This window comes from Armigeres subalbatus, chromosome 2 (genome assembly GCF_024139115.2).
Source record: "Armigeres subalbatus isolate Guangzhou_Male chromosome 2, GZ_Asu_2, whole genome shotgun sequence".
Lineage (NCBI taxonomy): Eukaryota > Metazoa > Arthropoda > Insecta > Diptera > Culicidae > Armigeres > Armigeres subalbatus.
In genome coordinates this window covers 413,284,945-413,307,142 of record NC_085140.1, presented here as the reverse complement: position 1 = coordinate 413,307,142, position 22,198 = coordinate 413,284,945, and the positions used below count along the sequence as shown (strand labels likewise).

The following is a 22,198-nucleotide window of genomic DNA, read 5'->3' as shown; positions in this document are numbered from 1 at the left end:
ATCAATCCGAAGGTCAAGTGTGAAGTGAAGAGTGAGAAGTGAAAAGTGAAAAATGGAAAAGGAAAAGTGAAAAATGAAAACTGCGTGCTGAGAAGTGGGAAGTGGTAAGTAAAAAGTGAGAAAAGAGAAGTGAGAAGTAAGATGTGAGAAATGAGTGTGAAGGAAGAAAGAAGAAAAAAAGATAACAAAACAAGGAAAAAGGAAAGCAAGATGGAAGAAGGAAAAAAAGACAAAAAAAGGAAGACGGAATAAGGAAGAAGGCAGCTGAAACAAGGAAGAATAAAGAAGAAAGAAAGAAGAAGGAAGAATGAAAAGCAAAGAAAGATGGAGGAAGGAGGGTCAAGGAGAGAAGAAAGAAAAAGAAGGATTAAGAAAGATTAACAGAAGGCAAATAAAATTCAAAATTAGTGCCAATGATTCCCATAAAGGTCAAAACCTGGGAAAAATACCTATTTAAGTTACGCCAATGAATGTTGCCTACCAATGCAATGCAGGACCAGATAACGCTATAGGTTTTCTATTCTCTCGATACTTCCAAGAGTCGATGGTCCCTCAGTATCTACTAACGGAGGTTTGAATGTAAACATAAAATCATCACTTGTCATAAGACGAGTTCATACAATCCCATTGAATTCCACCACTTAATTGTATCTTGACAGATACGTATTTCGACCTCAACAGTAAGGCCGTCTTCAGTGTCTTGTACTTGACTCGACAATCCCATACGACAACAATAAGATACGCCAAAACCAAACCAAAATTAAAAATATCGCTGCATTAAGTGGATAAGGAGATACAAAATTCTAAATTTGAATAAGATTATCCCATTTGTTCAGAAGAGCAATACGAGAATCCTTTCGCTAGTCATTTTTACAACACCAAAATACTTCTTTTAAAAGCTATTTTTTATTATGACTACGATCGGTACATTCACCCTAGCAGCAATTATTTTGGGAACCCCCGGATGACTCAAAACCCTTTAGCACTGCATTTGCGAGCAATGCTGGTCATATATCTCGCTCAGTTGGATTCTCACTGTTGTTGATATCGGAAGTTTAGTTCACTTTGTTCATATCTACCATGATACTGAACGATATCGCGAATGCACTGGATGCCAACGAGTTGGAATTAGCTTCGGATTTGATTCAAAGTGAATGGAATCGATTGGGATCAGTGCGTACCATCTATGGAATCATTCGGCATGGTCACATCGCCGTGCTCGACTTACTTCGAAAGCAGAAGCTCTGCTCTGAGCGGGATATGGTGGTGCTCTGCTCAAATGCGTTGCACGAGCTGCAAATCAAGCAGGTCTGCATCGCATACGACATGCACTTGTATCTGTTGCGGCTGTTAGCTTCGTATGGTTTGCGTAACTTTTGCGGCAATTTGGATACGAAGCAAATGGATAGTCCCGAGCGGAGTTGGATGGAATCTATCGGGTTGATAGAAAAATGGACCGAAGAGCTACGCAACCGCAAAAGGTGGTATGATTTTTTGGACGTTGATAATGAGGCAGAATTTCGAGTGAGAATGATTCACAATGAAATGTTTTTCATTAAAGAGCACAGAGCGTTGAAAGAGCTTCCAATGCGAGAGATGATATTCTGTATGGCAGTTTTTGTGAAAAGTTTGAACAATTGCCCGGGAGATTTCTTGTACAGAACAATAATCAATCAACGCAATTTAGTGCAGTTCCTTACAGCGGTCACTGGAAGTCTGAAGAATATAAAGAAGAATGGAGATTGTGTTTTAAGAAGACACGTGGTGAAGAAACTGTTGAAAGCTTATCGTAAGTTGAAGCAGATCAGATCCGTTATGAAACTCGTACAAAATGTTCCAGCGAAATTAGATGAATTTGGTGAACAGGATTATTGTCGTTCTAGAGCACACATTACAATAGCTGCTATGAAGAGGTTCATACAAGTATTTGGAGAAGCGATTAAAAATACCCCCGATTCTCCAAATTTCCCGACAAAGTTGAAAAAGCTTCTTCCAGTATTATTTCAGGATTCACTGTGGCTGAACTCCAAGTATCGCGATTTATCAAGCCATGGGTACCCTTTGGCTTGCTTGTACACACGAGAATTTGAACAAACCTTCTACTATCGACACTTGAAGCAATACGTGATGTTGATTGCCATCTCCAGTTTGATTTTTAGTGTGTACATTTTTCACGATTGCATTCAAAATTTGCTCGGATTGATGAGACGTACAACGTCGATCGAAGACATGCGCTCTCTGGTGCGGTATGCTGGTAATAATAAATTGTACATTAATCAGAAACCTCTCTTTCGAAATATTTTTCGCTATCTTGAATATTGTATGTACCGGTTGGAGGTGGCCGACGAGCAGAACGATCTATTTGTCGCAGAATCAAAAGAAAGCTATGTTCAAAAGAAAGGCCTGATTGAAGAACTCAACGTAGTTCATCGAGAAGTGGAAGAACATCTTCAATTGATAGAAATAGCCACATTTGCTAAATCGAACGTCCAACCTATCCATGTTCTGGTGGATACTGTTCTACACTCATTTAGAAGCAGAGATTCTTTCAGACGAATTATATCCGAGTGGCGAACTGGTGAAACAATGGGATCCGATTACTTCTCAAGAACTGCAATCAGTATGCAGCGATACATTCATCAAAGCATAGAACTGAATCATACCTATTCGGACCAGTGGCAATATAGAAAGGAGACGGACAAGATTTTTGCTCTATTCCCAATCACAGATTCAGACATAAATCCAAGCGATATGTATTCGAAGTTACACGGATGTCTGGTCAATGGATATTACCATAACATCTTCGGTCTCGATCATAAAGCCCAAGCGATCACAAAGACATTGAAGACGCCCTTTACAGGGACAAAGAGTAGCAAAGAATTCAAAGCTCGGAATCGTAAATTTAAATCAATTATGGATGCAATCCGTCAAAACGATGTAATTCTAATTGGAAATGAGTTCAGAAGAATTGTTCAGCACATGCAACAACTCTTCGTCGAGAATAACTGCAAAAATTTTGGAAATTTTTGTTTGAACTTTCAAAAAATTCCGTTGAAACATCGACTTGCCTTGGAGTACTGGCAGATGCAAACCATGGAAATATTGATGAAGACCAAATATTTTGGAGACAATTTTAGCACCCTGAAACGATCGCTGCCGATGATGTGGGGTAAAACGTACAGAAACTATCTGGCGCATGACACTTTATCCTATGACCTTTTAACTATTTCCGATGCCAGCAGAACGTTCATCAATGGATACGTCTTAGCTTTCGAGTCGGATGAGTTGAACATTTTTTCTAAAGCCAATGATTTCCATCTACAAGGATTTATGCGAATTGACGAGCAGGGATTTGAGTTGATGCATACTCAGCAAAATCTACTGGAGGCTTACCGGAATCAAGATGAAAACAGCATCAGTCAATTATTACAAATAAATGCCGACCCTTGGGGTAGATTCTATTGCGCTCCAGGAAAGTTTATGAAGCATTCATTATGTTCTATGGCGGAAGTGTTGGCACACGATACATCAGATATAGCGAATATCAATCCTACAGCAATTGAACTAAGTTTTAATGATCCTGGCTACAGTGGAATCATTTTTCGTGCGGAAATCAACACAAACCTTTTTATGAATTTGCAACAATTTGACTTCATAGACATTGAAGAAGCAATTGAACAGTTCAAACGTCTCCAGCCTGAGCTTCTGACCCCTTGCTTAGGCGCAGCGTTGAAATACTTGGCAGAGAACAGCAACTTTACCATCATTCAAACTTTGCTACAGCATTACGGAGACTATGCCGAGAAGATTATCAATGTTGGGGTCGGATATGCGATGGACGGAGCGATATTGAGCAACCCCTCGATTGAAATGACAAATAGCCAGCTTGATTCCTTCTATCAAACAAAAGGAACCACACTTCAGGATCTGTTCTTTATTGTCAGAAATAATAACGCGGAAGCTCTACGTATAGCTCTACGGTATTATCCAAGATCACTGAATGGCCCCGAGTTAGACGACATTGTGCGAATAATTTGTGCGGCTGGTAGACTGGAATTGGTCAAAATTCTGCTTTCGAGCGGTATGCAATCAGAGCGTATTAAACTCATCACAGCCATGCATCATCACCAGTGGAATATTTTCGATCATCTACTCAAAACTGGAAACGATCCATGGCAAGACGAAGGGTTATTGATGTGCATATTAGTAATTGAAAGAAATTTCAAACTTGTGCGTCGAATAATTCGATCATCGTTTCCTACGGAGCTCCATCATGATATTATTCGTTGCATCGCTAAAGATGGTTCTGTGAAGTTGTTCAAATTTGTTCTCAACAGAGTCCAGCATATGTGGCAGTGTGTTGGACTTTTGGATTGCGCACTGAAAAACTCCAATCCCGAGGTTGTTCGGTACCTTTTGGATGAAATCTTTAAACCAGTAGAAGTGTCTATCAAACATTCGTTACTTGATAACTGGTTGATGATGCTGCATGAGGTTAGAGTTTTAGAATTCCTTAAATCGGAGTCATCTATTATTCTCACTGCCGTAGAATGCAATCTGGAAGCTGCGGATTGGATCATACGAAAACTATCGGAATTTTCGAACATTAATAGTTTGGGAGCAATTTCGGTACGTGAACATAGTTACAATGAACCCGTGAGCTCATCAAAAAGAATGGAAACCATCGCAAGTATTCTGGATGAAATTCTATGTTTATCGAATGGAATGCAGGTTTTAGAAAATACATCCAAGACGACCTTTTTTCATCAACCATGTGATCTTGAAGTTGCTGTTGAACTTGCCATATTCTTCAATAAACCTGTATCAGATGTCCAAATTTACTGTGAAGGATTTCCTATCCTTGATTTTAATCAACTTGTAGAAGCTATAGTTTCACATCTACGCAGCATTTTAGGAGAGTACAGCGACAGTCATTTAATATCAGCTGGAACCATATCCATTCTACAAGGAGCACAATTGCAGAAAGTCTTTCGAGTTCTGTTAACAAATTCTTCCTACATCGCAATGGAGGAAACTAACCAAGGCTTCGACTTAGAGGCCCTGTTCAATATCGAAAACTTCTCAGCGGTACATATTGTCCCCCCTTCTGCGCCAACATTTTTCCTTCAAAAAATCCTTGATCTTGGAGCTGATCCTTGGAGAATAGGAAAAACAAAAAGAACAGCATTTCATGTGATGCTTTTGGACCGTCACTCTCTTGAACATCTACAACTCGTCTACGAATATTGCATCAAAACTAACAGAACGCACTGTCCTAACGGAACCCACATATTCAACTTTGCCGACATCGATGGATACACTCCACTGTGCTACGCAGTGCGGTCTCACAATTCACAAATTGTCGACTATATGCTTCAAAATGGAGCTGACCCGAGGGTTGCCAATCATGAAGGAGAGGCAGGAATTTGCCACGACGCCATTCTGGATCGAAGTGTTCAAATGATCCAACTGCTGCTGAACCACTGTCCGCCACTTATCAATAAGCCTGTAAATAGCGAAAATAATAATTCATTGCTGGAGAAAGCAGTTGAAATGAATAATTCAGGATTGACCCAGTTGCTACTCGATCGTGGATCCATGCTGGGCCATCGAAATCAGGGAGGAATGACCGCAGTTGCTGTTGCCATCCAGCAACAGTCGGTAGAATCGCTACAAATCTTACTGGATGCGGCTGACAAAAAGGGAGAATCGGTTACTGATTCCGTTACCGCTGACGGAAAATCGGCACTCGATTTTGCCAAACAAATAGGAGACTCAGATACCATAAATGTGTTAGATAATTACTTTAAAAATAAAACATCATAATTAACACGAAAAATGTAGTAACATCTGGCTTTCTTTCACAAAAAGAAACTTCTTGACGAACATCCATAAATTGCGTCGTAACCTATGGACTACCTCGTTTTGCTTAAATGAATGTATATTTGAGGTTCCGTTTTTTTCTCCGGTGATGTAGGCCTTTCATTGAACATTTTCACCACAAAAATAAATAGCTGTATGAAGCATTCACCTTCCAGTTAGTAACCACCGCATGGAAGTTTCTGTCTGTAAAGCTCAATATTGTCATGGAAGTTATGAAATACTTAATCAATAGCTGGCATTACTACCCCTCATGGAAATGCTCATGCGTCGTTCGACGCGACTGACATGGGGCATGAGAGATCCCGGCGGAGCAAATCGCCAACGTCTTGGTCTGGACAGCAATGTCCCATCGGTCGACGCTCGACCTCGGAATGGTTCTTCAACATCAGACTTCTGCGAAGAGCAGCAACTTGACTCGGACTCGTCCGTTTCGTCTGGTTCCTCTTCAGTCCATGGACGCCCTAAAACACGTTAATCTTGTTAGCAAACTATGGTCTACATAATTCCTCCTCACGCCCACTCACCCAAAATGATAATCGATCGTCGCTTCTCGTGGTGGCTAAGATCACAGTTACAAAACGGGTGAACACTGTCCGGGCTAAGAATCAGCTCGACCTCCGAATGCAGATCGTGTACGTCGCTGGTCGAGCGTTTAAGCTTGGGATAGCGATTCAGGACCCGCCAGAAGCGGCACGCATCCCGAAAGACTCCCGTCACCTGGTCTATGCTTTCGCGGACGGAAATTTCGTGGAAGCAGGCGCAGGAAATCTCCTTTGCTCGGCGTTGGCCCTCCTCGGTGGACACCATGCGGTCGCCGATCTGGTCGATCTTGTTTCCGACCAAAATTACCGGCACATCCAGAAGAGTGTCCTGAAATTGAAGTAAGGGGATAATGTAAAGATCAATCTTTTAAGTTAACTCCTTGAAAAACGAAGAAAACAGTTTTCTCATAGGCATCGGAAGTGGGAGATGACAAAATTGTATTTAAAAGAAGCGTGTTCGCATCGTAGATCAATAGCATTGATCTAGCATTGCAATTTATTTAATTTTGGAGGAAAGGTAATTTGGCCCAAACCCATTCGGTCGAATGCCAATAGGCCGAACAAACCATTTAGCCGAATAGTTCATTTGGCCGAATGCCACGAACAGATCATTAGGCCGAAAGTCATTTGGCCAAAAGGTCAAAAGGGTATTTTGGCTGAAAAGGTCGTTTGGTCGAAAGGGTCATTTGGCCGAATGGGTCGTTTGTCAAAAAGGGTCATTTGGCCGAAAGGGTCATTTGGCCGAAGAAAGGGTCATTTGGCCGAAAGGATCGTTTGGCCGAAAGGATCGTTTGGCCGAATGGGTCATTTGGCCGAAAGGATCATTTGGCCGAAGAGGTCATTTGTCCGAAAGGGTCATTTGTCCGAAAGGATCATTTAGCCGAAAGGGTTATTTGGCCGAATGGGTAATTTGGCCGAACGGGTCATTAGGCCGAAAGGGTAATTTAGCCAGAAGGGTCATTTGGCAGGAAGGGTCATTTGACCGAAAGGGTCGTTTGGCCGAAAGGGTCATTTGGCCGAATAGGACATTTGGCCGAATAGGACCTTTGGCCAAATAGGTAATTTAGCCGAATAGTTCATTTGAAAAGTGAGAAATTAGGAATGAGAAGAGAGACTTCTCACTCTTAATTTTTCTCTTGTCACTGTATTAAGTGAGAAACGCGAAATGAGTAGTGAGACTACCCCCTTCGCACTACTCATTTTTTCACAGCGAGAGTGAGAAATGGGGAGTGAGAAGTTAGATGTCTCAGATGAACTTGGCGTGGAACTTCGAAAATAAAACTATTGAGAGAACTCTCGTAAGTCCAGCGAGGAAACCTATTTTTTAAACAAATCTTTAAGGATCTTCCCTGAAGAGGCATTCCACGGAGGCATGCCAGTCGATCCTGAACGACCATTTCGAAAATATCTGAAACTTTGCACAGTTTTTCCATTTCATCTAAATCGTCATTTTTCGATATCAAATCTTCATATTGAGTCACGGCTAACTTTTCAAAAGGGTGTATGTGAAAATGGTTCAAAAATATTTAAAAAGCTACACAGCAAAAACGGAATGTTCGATTGTTATGATTTTTTCAGCAAAGTTAGACAACTAAATGATAGTTCTTAAGAAAATGTGCACAGTAAAAAAAAAATTTTATCTTTAAAAATATCATTTTTGTCACAAAAACTCAAATATCTCAAAACCCTATCTTTTTACCAACATAATTTTTTTAGGGAAAACGGTCCATTATATTAGCTATCTACCATAAAAATTTGGTGATGGTAAACTAATAAACAAAAAAGTTATGAAAAAGTTATGAATTGCAGTTTGATGCAGATTTTATTGTTAAGGGCTTTGCGTGATTTAAACAAGTTGTTTTCATGATATTTTGATTTAATTATTCATAGCATCTATAAGAAACTTAGACACGATCCAGTGTTGTGATCAAAAGTATTGATAATGTCATAATTTTCATTGTACGTGACTGGCGAAAAATTTCTTTTAATAGTTTTGAAACCTGTTGATAATAAGAAACATATCAGAAATGTTATTTTTAAGACAAAAGCTGCAAAATCAAAGATTTATATACACGTATACGTCTATAGTTTACCTGCAAAAAATATACCTCTTAGAGAATAGACTTTATGATCGGGAGGGAACGGGTATCTTCAACAACAACAAATGCATGATAGGTACATACCATGACAATGCTCACGAAAAAGCAAAAAAATTACTACCACTCAGGTTGTTAAAGATCTTATGGTAATTTTTTTGTTCAGTCAAGCAAATGACACCAAACTAGTCAGTAAAAATTAAAAGTGATTTTGTTTATTTGAATATAACGAACAACATGAGTAGCCGCTTTCTCAACTGTTGTAGGCCGTTTGATGGAAAAAAGTGTTCAAAAGAGTTACGAAATCTCACCGAAAGCACCATAGATAAACTGAAAGCGACTGGTTATGCTCCAATGTCCACATTGAATACAAATTTACGCATTTGCACGTCCTGCCGTCTAAACGTTGACAAAAGAGCAATCTGTATATCATCGGTTGAGCAGAGCGCAGGAAGTTCGAAAACGACAGCAACTGAGGAATTGCCAGATGTATCAAGTGCTGAGAGCCTTGCCACCGTACCATCAGCGAAATCTGTTTCAATAAATCAATCGGAAGATGAGTGTATCCAAAAGGTCAACATCGGACGCTTTAACGAGGGCATAGCTGGGATAAAAGTGACTCCGATTAAATGGAGTAAGATGGACTACGTTTGTTACCCGGAGAAAAAAATACCGTGAAATAAACTAAGCTGTACGAAGAAACCTCTTCAAATTAGAACGTGAGCATCCAATTAAAACTGCGAAAGAACTTTTTGATTGGGCGAATTGTAGAAAAGTAAAAGATTTAACCAAATTATCATTTTGTTTTACTACTACTGAAGAGTACGAAATAAAGGCTTCAGAGCTCAGCGAGCAATATAATAATGCAAAAACGATCCAAGGAATTCAAAAATTTCACTGTTTCATTCCATTGACGGAAAATAAAATTAAAGCAAAACTATACTCAAACTGTGCTGAAAATAATTCAAGTGTTCGATATTGTAAAAAATTTGAATAAAAATAAATAAAAAATAAGTATTAATAAACTGTTTTCATGATATCATAAACCATACCGAAATTCAAACCCAAAACTCTTAGAGTTTCTATAACAACATTGTGTAACTGCCACATTTAATTTAATAATTAGGATAATATGATAGATCGAATAGAGAGACTCATCGATCATTCCCTGCAAACAAATATTCTGGTGCTGATATTAAATGTCAAATCTAAGATTATTTTTGTGATCTGTTAATTCATTTTTATTTATTTATACATATAATATTTATACATATAATATACACAATATCAATGAATACATAAATATGGAATATCATAAAAACAACTTGTTTAACTCACGCAAGGCCCTTAACAATAAAATCAGCATCAAACTGCGACTCTTGAAAAAAAAAATACACGGAAATTTTTTTTGTTTACGTTGGTAAAAAGATAGGGTTTTGAGATATTTGAGTTTTTGTGACAAAAATGATATTTTCTAAAGCAAAACAAATTTTTTTTTACGGTGTACATTTTTTTAAGAATCACCATTTAGTTGTCTAACTTTGCTGAAAAAATCATAACAATCGAACATTCCGTTTTTGCTGTGCAGCTCTTTGAATATTTTTGAACCATTTTCACATACACCCTTTTGAAAAGTTAGTCATGACTCAATAGAAAGATTTTATATCGAAAAATGTCGATTTAGATGAAATTGAAAAACTGTGCAAAGTTTCAAGTCAATAGAAAATCATGAATTAAAAATTTTGTTAAATTTTAATGCAGTTGCTTGGAATCGCTCTGAAGCAATTTGTGAAGAAAAGAAACTTCGTGATTTGGGTGAACATTATTGAGTAGGTAATTGTTTTATCAATCTCTTATTAAAAAAAACTTATTTTTCCATAACTAATTCCATTACCTGGTAGAGAAAAGTTTATTCTGTCAGATGCATACTGTGGTATTCTTTAAAAATGTTAGCTTTAGCAGGAATTTGGTTTTCTACTACTGGGAAGACTGTTGATGGGAAAGAAAACTTCATTTCATAAAAAAAAAGTTTTGCAGACTTATTTGGATAAGATCTGGAACTATTGCAAGAAATTATTCTGAAATTATTTTGGAAATATGAAATTAGTAACTTTTGAGGGTTCTTCAGAAATAACGTATGAAGATTGTGGTAAATCAATAAGAGAATCGTTGCAGTTTCCAGTATAGCTAGGTGGTAAAAAAAATCTATTGCGTCACACTTTTTCAATTCTGTCTCAAGTTCTGGGTACGAAGGTGGTTGGATGGGTACGATCAATACATACCTTACTGTACGATCCTAATCGACGTCTTCGCTTATTGTAATTGATTAGAAACTTCAACCGATTGCACTCATCGAAGCTGCACTTGTCCGCGACCGAATACATAAGTATGAACGCCTCCGCCCATCGGATGTTTGCTTCTAGGGTCATGCAATCGGCTTCCTAAAAATCACACATGAATCATTATCCTTTCCCGACCGTCTAATTCATACTCACATTCGGTTGACCTGCGGCATCCAGGATTTCAAACTGCACCACCTCGTTATCCACCAGAGTGTGAAACGTGTACACTTTCTCAAGGTTTGGGTCGTACTCGCCGATGAAACGCTTCGTTATGAACCGTACAACCATTGCTGCAAAAGGAAAGAAAAACTCTGTTATTTGAACGGTAAACATCTTTAATCACGATCTCTCTAAGGCCCACGAGAACGATTTGTCAGAAAAGGTAAATGTAGCATTGGGAAAAGGGGGCAATATGCGCCTTTAAAAAATCTTATTTTTTCAAATGAGAGAAGTCGATATCGGACCACTGATCGTTAATAAGAAAATTATGTAGAGCTTTTAGTTAATTGTTTTCATTTGTCATAAGACGAGTTAGTACTAATTAATTTCATTCCACCGCACCACCTGATTATAATTTTACTGATACGTATATCGACCCCAACAGTAAGGCCATCTTCAGTCTCTCGTCTTCTTCTTTTTCTTCTTCTTCTTCTTATTGGCATTACATCCCCACACTGGGACAGAGCCGCCTCGCAGCTTAGTCTTCATTAAGCACTTCCACAGCTATTAACTGCGAGGTTTCTAAGCCAAGTTACCATTTTTTGCGTATATCATGAGGCTAGCACGATGATACTTTTATGCCCAGGGAAGTAGAGGCAATTTCCAATCCGAAAATTGCCTAGACCGGCACCGGGAATTGAACCCAGCCACCCTCAGCATGGTCTTGCTCTGTAGCCGCGCGTCTTACCGCACGGCTAAGGAGGCCCTCTCTCGTACTTCACTTGACTGATCGTTTTGCAATGTTTTTGACCACTTCAGATGAAAGCTTTAGTGGGATCTACCTTTTGGACTATCATACGGTATGTGATGTTGCTACATAAATACAATTTGTTTTACCCCACCTAACGCATTTTCGTCCTATTTCCCCATACGCTAGCAGTACGGAAGGAAAATGTAAAAGTTGTCGTTTGGTGTTATTTTTGATGGAAAGCCGATAAACGTTTTTATGTTTTCCATCTTCCTCAGCGACACGTTGTCGTCGCCTCGGACAGCTTTTGTGATGATTAAAGCAAATAATTGAAGTTGTAAATGTCGGCTATTTGCCATGTTTGTTCAATATAAAAGTGCGCAGTACGTACATTGTGATTAAAAAATCGAATATTTTAAAGCTGAATCAAAATTAACTCTTCATAAGCAAACAGATATTCTCCGAACTTTTTTTTTATCCACAAGACGAAAGGACCGGTCAAATTCCTGTTGACTTCTTCCTTTATTTCTTTCTTAAGGATACGTTACCACGAACCCCAGGGTCTGCCTCTACAGCGATGTCTGCGGATTCAAGTCCAGTGCTTGCAGATTTCGTCTCCGCTCTTTCGCAACGTGTGGCTAATCCACCTCCATTGACGCTCTCGATTTTTTATTGATATCTGTTTTTGATTACATCGTTTTGATAATGCGAGAAAAAAAAATTTAAATAGCAACGGAAATCAAATGTATGGAATAGAAAACTATTTTCAATATTTTCGTTATATTCAGCACAAATTAAAGCTTGTTTTATGTAGAATCACATTTGCCTGGCATGAGAAAAAGTTTTTCTGATGATATTTTTCAAGATGATGATATCCGTAAATATTTACATGGGAAAATAAATACTTGTGCCCTTCATACAACTTGGAACAACATTACGACGTGTGATCATTAAAAGTTTCTTTTATTTATCTTTCTACGCTTCAGAGGGTGCAAAAACAGGAACCGTCGAGGACGCGAAGGTGTAGCGCGTCGCGCGTAGGTGTTATACCATCGTAGTACCACCACGTTACGATGTCTGATAAGTGATAAGCAATCTCTCAGCTTGCACTCTTTGTCATTATTCTACCGCGACAGGGGACAATGATTATAAAAAGTTGTAGCCACGTCATTGAAAAAGACGGGTAACAAAAACGAGGTGTCTGTAAAGTAGAGGAATGCAGACAATGTTTGGATTACAAAAAATATCAGCGGAAGCTACAAATTTGTCAAGTGATAGGCCGAAAATCAAATAATAACTGATTCCTACTTTTAACGTATAAACATTTGAATTTATAGAAATCACTGCTTTTAATAATTTAACCCTTATTATTGCAGCGTCTTATAAATAGCACAGCTCTTGTGTACTAAGCCAACATCATTTCGAAATAAGGAGCTAAGCCAATTAAACTAATCATCAAAAAATCGTTGATACATGATAAGGAGATGCTAAAGAGAGAGAAATATTGACCACGGAATTGGTATCGGAGCACCATGAGCCACTCAATATGGTCCATGAGTTCGTGTATTTGACTCACTGGTGACCGCCATAAACGATACCAGCAAATACATTTTAAGACACATCATAGCAGAAAATCGTATTCACAAAACACTCATTAAACCGTTAGTCGTCCTCGGACTCGAGACCAGGACAATGCGGATGAAGGGCCATCGTGCGCTTTGGAGCTGCGTACATGAAGGAGGCAAATGAATCAGAAATCTCTTCAGTTTTTAGGGGTGGGATCGATTGTCCATATAGCGAAAATTGGAAGACTACGGTGGGCTGAGCATGCGAACGAAATGTCGAAAACGGGTCGATCAAGTTGAGAAGAATTAATACGATATGATTGATTACTTAGGCACATATCGATGGTTTGGTGCAAATCAGACACAACTCAAAATTGTCGTTTCTGACGGGTCCGCGACGTTAGGCATAGGTACGATTGGCATAATGTACATTAGGCATAATTCTTCCTTCTTTATATGAGCTGTTCTTTGGTGTATTTTAAACGTAACGTCCTTTATGCCAAATGTCCGTTATGCCTATCGTTCATTATGCCAAACGTACCTATGCCTAATGTTTTTATGCTTAACGTATTTATGCCAAACGAAAGATACCCGTTAATAACTTTTTGATGGCAAAGCACGAAAAATAGTGTAAAGTTTTACCTGACAATGGTTTAGTTTGAAATTTGTAATATTTTGCAAGTTCTGCATATTTCAAAATTTGTCCATATTTCAACACTTTATATAAATCAAAGATTTGACTGATTTTTATCATTTTTTTTAGTACATAACACAATCCATTTGTATCAATACAAAACTCCATGAAATTTGGAATAATATCAAAAATATAGATTTTTCTTTTTAATTCATTATCATGAAACTTTCATTTTTTTCATCACTCCATGTATTCTTTGTATACAGCAGCAGGCGAAAAGTGTAGTCGTTCCATATTAGACTACCTTCCCTTACTTTCGATATTTTGCGTTTGCTGTAATGCTCTCGGACGATTAAGGGCCAATGTCCAACGTAGCGGTTTTTAAAGCTGCGTGCGCGTCGCGTCCACCCAGCATCAAATGGGTGCCTTGCGTGGACGCGGCGTGCACGCACTTTGAAGAACGCTACGTGGGCATCGGCGCTAAATTCGGGTTTTCATCATTTCTTCAGGATGGCATCCTAGCGACAGTTTGATTGATAGGTTTTTGTGTTGCAAGTGATCAGATTGATTTGCAAAGTCTAAAAATAAATAATAACAATTTTATCGTGAAATGGAAATAACGTTTATGGAATTTATTTTGTGGTGTAACTAATGGGACGGCCATGGTTAAAAATGAATTTGGGGCGAGATTTCATTCGAACCATATGTGTCGTCTAATGTCACAACTCTTTATATGCACATCTCTTTCGAGTGTGACTCTTAGAAGGCGATCTCTGTGTTTGCGGCGCAGATTATCAGGACATTGACAATGCCGTGTGGGCGTGCAAGGAGCATCGTGATCCTAGATCTGCGCTAATTAAATATCTCCGGATCCGAAGAAAGCATCCAAAGCCCATTAGGGAAGTGTTAGCGGGTTTTGATCTCTAAAACATGTCCCTTGTCCAACAATTTTTGAAATTTGCGGATGTAAGACTGTAATCGTAGTCCAGCCATCATTTTTATTTTTATCGGTGGTCTACAAAATGGTGGGTTGGCGCCCAACATAGCTCTGGTCCCCACAAGCTCCTATCTCACGCTTCCACGGTTCGTCCGATGACAAAAGACCGCCAGCTAAGGGTTGTGTACTTAGCTGGTAGTGCAGCCTGGGAACTGTTGTCCTTCTGACATCAGCTAGAGTGAGAAGGTATGCCTCGAGCGTCTGTTCACCAAGAGGTGCGGCTCAAACAGCGTCTGCCTGGTACCCAGCGGCTGATTAACGAAATGCTCTATCGCGTCAGCTATACCTAAAATGGCAACCCCACCAGCGCGATGTAGGTAACGCGATCCCGGTAAGGTAGCTTACTGAAGCCTCTCAAATAACACGAAAAATTAAGATAGAAGAAAAAGAGAACGTTATTTTTAGCAACGACCCGGCAACGAAATAAGGACTATGATTGGGAGCTCGGTACCTGGAATGTCAGGACCCTAAATGGACCTGGATGAGTGATTCTTCTAGCTCGTGAACTGCAGAAGGTTGGAATGAACGTGGCCGCTATTCAAGAAGTCCGATGGCCTAGATCTGTAGAACGTGAATTCCGAGCCTTGGACCCCACGACCAACACTGCATTCAAGTATAACATCTATCACAGCGGCGGCGGAAAAGCAGAGCATGGAGTTTGGTTTCGTGGTGATGGGCAAGCAGATGAAGCGAGTGATGCGGTGGAAACCCATTAGCGTACGAATCTGTGTGTTGAGGATACGGGGCAAATTCTTCAATTACAGCGTAATCAACGTTTACGCACCGACAAACGATAAATCCGTTTTAGGAATGTCTTGATAAAGCCTATGGAGAGTGCCCAAAGCATGACGTGAAAATTGTTATCGGAGACGCGCTCAGGTCGATAGAGATTGCTTTTTCTGTCCCGTAATTGGTAAAGAGAGCCTTCACGCCGCTACCAATGACAACGGCCTACGGCTAGTAAATTTCGCTGCTGCTAGAGAGATGGCCATCAGTAGCATCTACCTTGCACGAAAGAACATCCGAAAACACACCTGGAGACACCCAAATGGTAAAACATGCAACCAGATAGACCATGTTCTGGTGGATGGGCGTCATTTCTCGGATGTTATCGATGTGCGGACATTCAGTGGTCTGAACATTGACTCTGATCACTACTTCGTTGTCAGTAAAATTCGATCAAGGATGTCAACTGTATCGAAGGAAAGATCACAGCGAACGATGCGATGCGATAGACGAGCAAAATGTTGCCAGAAGCCGGATGTTGGTGTCGGGTACCCGATCGAATAGAGATCGGTACAAGGAAGCAAGAGCAGCCGAAAAACGAACCCACCGCAGGAAGAAGAAAGAGTATGAAGAACAAGTGATTTGCGAGGCGCAGGAAAAAATGGAGCAGAATGATATGCGGAGGTTTTATGAGACTGTCAATAGCGTGCGGAGAAAGACAGCGCCATCTCCCGTCATGTGCAACGACCAAGAAGAGAATTTGTTAACAGATAAAACCGAAGTGGCTGCCAGGTGGAAGCAACACTTCGAGACTTTGTTGAAAAGTGACGGAAGTGACGGTGTATCGGTAAATAGAATAAATATGAGCGACGATGGACAAGCTGTGGAGTCGATTACACTAGATGAGGCTGAAAAGGCTATTGAAGGCTGCGGGAATGGACCAGCTCCCGGCTGAACTTCTCAAACATGGCAGTTCTGCACCATATTATGTCAAAAATATGGAAAGACGAGGAAATGCCTGCTAGCTGGTTGGAAGGCTTCATTTGCCCTCTCTTTAAGAAAGGGCACCGACTGGAGTGCACCAATTACCGAGGAATAACTCTCCGTAATTCGGCGTACAAAATTATGTCCCGTATTCTGTTTAACAAATTGAGACCGCTTGAAGAGTCCTTCGTCGGCGAATTCCAAGCAGGTTTTCGTAAGGGCCGATCAACGACGGATCAAATGTTTACCCTGAGACAAGTCCTTGATAAAATCCGGGAGTACAACTTGCAGACACATCATCTGTTTATTAATTTCAAGGCGGCGTACGATTCTGTGAAACAGAATGAATTATGGCAAATTATGCTTGAACATGGTTTTCCGGCGAAACTGATACGGCTGATTCGTTAAACTTTGGACGGATCGAAATCAAGTGTAAGGGTTGCGGATGAAATATCGACGTCATTTGTTACCTTAGATGGATTTAAACAGGGTGATTATTCTCGAATCTACTGTTCAACATAGCGCTCGAAGGAGCGATTAGGAGAGCTGGTGTGCAAAGAAGCGGTACCATTATCACAAGATCGCATATGCTCCAGGGATTTGCGGACGATATCGATATTAGATGACATTAGATAGATGACATTCATAGCGTATTGGCATATTTTTCATAGTTGAAATTGTTGATAAAACTGTACTTTATACCTTTACTGATACGTAATTAGAACCTAACAGTAAACCATCTCAAGTATTTCGTACTTGATTACTCTCTATCTCTTAGCATATTTGCCCGATCTGGGTTTTTTTCTCCTATGCCTTCTGCATTATGATAAAGATATAATACAATTTCTTACGCAGCATAACAAGTATTGATTGCACCGCTCATCACATCACACACATGCTGGGCACCCACAAAAAAATCTGTTGATTATCACCGCCTTTCCAGACGTCGCCCCGCCTGCCAGTAATAATAGTCTGCCGTATTTATGTTGGTGAGTCGAAGATTCCGAATAAGGCAGAAGCAACAAGCAAGCGTGAGGATAAAGTTCACGCTATCAGCACTAATATTGGAACTGGTGACGGCACACGAGCCACAGATAATGACGGTTTCGACGACATCATCGTCTGGCACGAACGGTTGCTCTTAATTAATATTTTACTTACAGCTATTTATTGCCCACACCAGTGGCACGAGTTTCCCACGATGTCACGATGCGTGATCGGTTCAATAATCTCTCCTCGTTCTGGGAATTCGCCAAAGTTTATCATGTATTCCAGGCTTTTGCATTATAATTACATGGGTGGCAAGCGCCAAAAATCGCGTACACATAGTCCAGCTGTTATTAACGTTTCAAGAAGTGGTTCCTACAGCTTTCGTTAATTACGGCAGATCAAACAGGAAATCCTCAACCATCCATCAATGTCATCCGGAAGAAGGAAGAAGAGTATGTGGGTTTATGTATTTGCACAAAACCTCATACATCCCGTTTCCAGTGAATCACACACAGCTAACCGTTATAATCATCTTAACTTGCTTTAAATAGTACTATAGCGAAAATGTGCGCAACATGATACTACCACAGTATGTGATACTACTCAAATACATGGAAATAGCTGGAAACATTTCTGGATTACCAACGGTAGCAGTTCTGTGGTTTTCAGATCATGTGTAAATTTTGTCTAGCTGTATATGGCATGCATCTAATTTATCCGGCACGTTTTTCTATTGCTAACCGGAGTTTTGTTTATTTGAGTTTATTTTTATGCCGAAACATTTCCCTACTCACTGACTGTGTTGAGACGCAGCGAAATGAAGCGGATTCTGATGTCAAGGTCTCGATCTACCCTGTACGTCACGTGTAGCTGTCGCATGCTGCAGTCAGAACATTTGCTAGTTTTTAAGAGAATCAACGCAATGTAAGTAATATTTGAAATCTAATCAACCGTATGATACAGTAGTTCCCCAATCTCATAAGATGGGAACATCAAGTTTCTTTTGATAATTCTTATTCCGTTTAATTTTTATTACGGTTTTACGCGTATAAAAAAGTTTACATTAAAGCGGTATGATCAAATTAATAACTTTTTATAGGAGGCCTGGATATGCTTTCTATTCAAAGAACTTACCAGGATGAAATGAGGGAACGCCTGTATATGTATGTATACTTGTATCTGATTGTGTGTATGCGGTGTACAATTTGTTCTCAAATATTTAGTTCATAACTTATGAGGTCTGAAATTGAATTAATTTGTGTTCAAGTTTTCCATAATTAATTGCTATTTAGCTAACTTTTAATGATTTCTTACGTTATATAGTAAAGGTGAATGGAAGAATTGTAAAAAATTTAATAGAACAAATTTCCTAAATATTCTGCCCACTTCTATTATTTTGCAGACATTACTACATGGACCATTGCTGACTCGCAAGTTGGCCCTACCACTGGGCAAGATTATACCTTTCAAATAAATATGACAATAGTACGGAAATATCTTCGGTTACATTTATGTTGATATTATCATCATCACCAACATTATGATGGAAGTTCTTATACACTTATAGCCGATTTTAAAAGAAAGCAATCTTATACACCAATGTACTTTTATAAATTGATAACTCTTCCATCGCATGCCAGATACAAAACCTTTCAAGCATGAGTATAGATATAGCAATCCCATCGCAGTCTGGACCGACACTGACATCATCGGCCTGGTGGCTGATGTTTTGAATTACGCACGTGTTTCCTTACACGGTGTCAGCACAGCAGCCGTATCCGCTGTGCAGGCAATTGATGTCCTATTTACAATAAATTTGGCTTCCGTTCATTCGTGCCGGTTTCAAGCATGAAATACGAACAGGTGTTACTTTAGGAAAACTGTACATCATGGAACAAGTATGGGGGAGTACAATATAAAATTCCTTAGATGTGATTGTTCCATTCAAATTTTCCTACAATATAAAGCATACCAAGATAATCTTGAGTTCTCTTGGTGTAACGTAAACAATAACTATTCTTATCTTTAAAATCGTTTACAGACATGTTTAAAATCAAAAACTATGTGATTAAAAACTTTTAGTTTACCATTGATTCCACAATTGGAACTTTAATTTACACGACGAAATTGTAAACGAAAAGTGAACTATTTCGCAATCTTCCAGATCAATGCAGTAATATGTATTCATTGAAGATCAATTAAACCACTTGTTCATAGCTCAGTTCAGAAGCAATTATCGTTAAAAAATTATTGTTGAAAAATTGAATATTCACTAAAATCTCAAATGATATTCAATCATGAATTGACCTACACTGGGTAACTCCTTCGGCTGCTGCACCTAGTGCAGCGGAGTACCTCCGACGGCCACCTGCTGATCGGCGGACATCATAAAGCGCCGTTGCACAGTGGGACCAATTCCAAAAAAGACGGTCAAAAATGTTAGAAGTGAATAAAATGGTCTAGCAGGCCACATATTATGATATTTCATTGAATGGATGGTTCATCCTCTCGACATCACCGACCCGTAAGCTAGAGATCCACTACCGGAACGAGAGGTGGGGCACCAGTCGTCGCAAGCACGCTAACGTTCTCAAAGACAACGTGCTTGCACCAAGTGGTGCCTCATCAAATATCAATGGCTAGCGCCGCCAGTGTAGAGTTCTATTTCTATGAGCACTTTCACAGGTATTCCTTTAATTACCAATTTCTGTCGTCGCCTCACTGCAGTGCTAACAGAAAAATGTATTCCATCATTAGAAATTGTAAACATATAGAATGGATTTTATTTCGTTCCTACACAAAGTAAAGCTGTAGAGGCGCAAATCATTTCTTGATATTACGGTTCATGTGAAAAACTCATGAAAAAAACTCATGGGGTCAAATAAAATACTCTCCCTGCATTGCGACTAAACATGACATGACTTGATAGTTGTCCTACTTCCTTTAACAATATTTTCAAAATCTCAGAGCGCAAGTGCCTGTAAAAACTCATGATCACGTGGAATTTTCTTAATTAAAGTATGCGTGAGACAAGAACAAATGGTACTAGGGGGCCGTACACATATTACGTATGCCCTGATGGGGGAGGGGGATCTGTCGTTTTACCTACATATAAATAAAAAAAAATCATTTGTATGTAAGAAATCTTACATGAAGGGTTGAAAAAACCAGAAATAACGTCTACGTAATAAGTGTAGGACTCCTAGACAATTTTCAGCTGATGTCGCACCATTGCACAGTGTGCAAATTCGAGCCAAAAAACGGACGCAATTCAACCACGGTATGTACATATTTGGAGATTACCTTAAAAAAATCACAAAAATCCAAAGAATCTAATGGTGCCGACCCCTTTGCCGTTAGAATAGTGGAAGTGTCCTATTTTGTCCAATTTCCCCTACAAATTGACAATTTTGCTAATGCATATGTTCACATCATTCGAAATGAAGTATAATATCAAATCAATTTTCATTTCAGAAAAATGTACTAAGATCCTTGAAGACTATTGTAGGCATATCAAAAGGCTATTCCTTTTTTGCAGGATCCCTTCAGTGTCTCATTTTGTCCAATATCCCTTATACGTTGAACCGTTTTTATTCAATTTATCAGAACACACAAATTGAAAGCTCGAGAAAATTTTGTGAAAATCGGCGAATTAACTGGACAATGAAATGTGACTTTTCCTAGGGGATTGAATAATGTCTGATTTTGACAAATATCCCCTGTAGTTGAATGAAATTTTGAAATCAGATAGAGCAAATCAATTAATAACTCTGAAAATTATATTAGCATCCTTGCTTACTTAGTGGACATATTAAAGAGAGATTTTTTTTATATTTTGGAGTGCATCGTCCAGAGTCTCATTCTGTCTAATATCCCCTATACATTGAAATTCTTTTAATGCACAAAAAAACCAAATTGTCCACTATAATATGCAAGGATCTTGATATAATTTTTTAAAGTTATTTATCGATTTGCAATACTATATATTGGAACTTCATTTAAATATTGGGGATATTGACCTAAATCAGACATTACCCAGCTCCCTGTTAATTAGCTAAGGCCATATTTTATTATTCAAGTGATTTGATTTGCTAAAATTAGCACAATTCACAAAATTCTCTCGAACTTTAATTGATGTTTTTGAGCATTAAAAGAATTTCAATGTATAGGGGGTATTAGACAGAATGAGACACTGGACGATGCACTCTAAAAAAGAAAAAAAACTCACTTTAGTATTTCCACTAAGTAAGCAAGAATGCTAATATAATTTTCAGAGTTATTAATTGATTTGCTCTATCTGATTTTAAAATTTCATTTAACTATAGGGGATATTTGTCAAAATCAGACACTATTCAACCCCCTAGGAAAAGTCACATTTCATTGTCCAGTTAATTCGCCGATTTTCATAAAATTTTCTCGAGCTTTCAATTTGTGTGTTCTGATAAATTGAATAAAAACGGTTCAACGTATAAGGGATATTGGACAAAATGAGACACTGTAGGGATCCTGCAAAAAAGGAATAGCCTTTTGAT

General features: G+C 39.0%; 1 protein-coding gene across 3 annotated transcripts in view; it reads right to left on the bottom strand.

Annotated features, from left to right (window-relative positions):
* Positions 1-5,903: 5,903 nt before the first annotated feature.
* Positions 5,904-22,198, bottom strand: part of LOC134217669 (ras-related and estrogen-regulated growth inhibitor) — a 28,875-nt gene continuing 12,580 nt past the window's right edge. The window contains exons 1-6 of one of the 3 annotated variants that reach the window (XM_062696481.1): positions 17,838-18,308; positions 11,017-11,153; positions 10,804-10,962; positions 6,408-6,753; positions 6,129-6,344; positions 5,904-6,066 (exon numbers count right to left, since the gene is read on the bottom strand). In XM_062696481.1, the coding sequence (XP_062552465.1) occupies positions 5,996-6,066; positions 6,129-6,344; positions 6,408-6,753; positions 10,804-10,962; positions 11,017-11,151 (927 nt within the window). In that variant the 5' untranslated portion in view covers positions 11,152-11,153; positions 17,838-18,308 and the 3' untranslated portion in view covers positions 5,904-5,995. Of the gene's footprint in view, positions 6,345-6,407; positions 6,754-10,803; positions 10,963-11,016; positions 11,154-17,837; positions 18,309-22,198 lie in introns of those variants that run through there. The other 2 variants (XM_062696478.1, XM_062696480.1) reach the window with 2 other exon arrangements.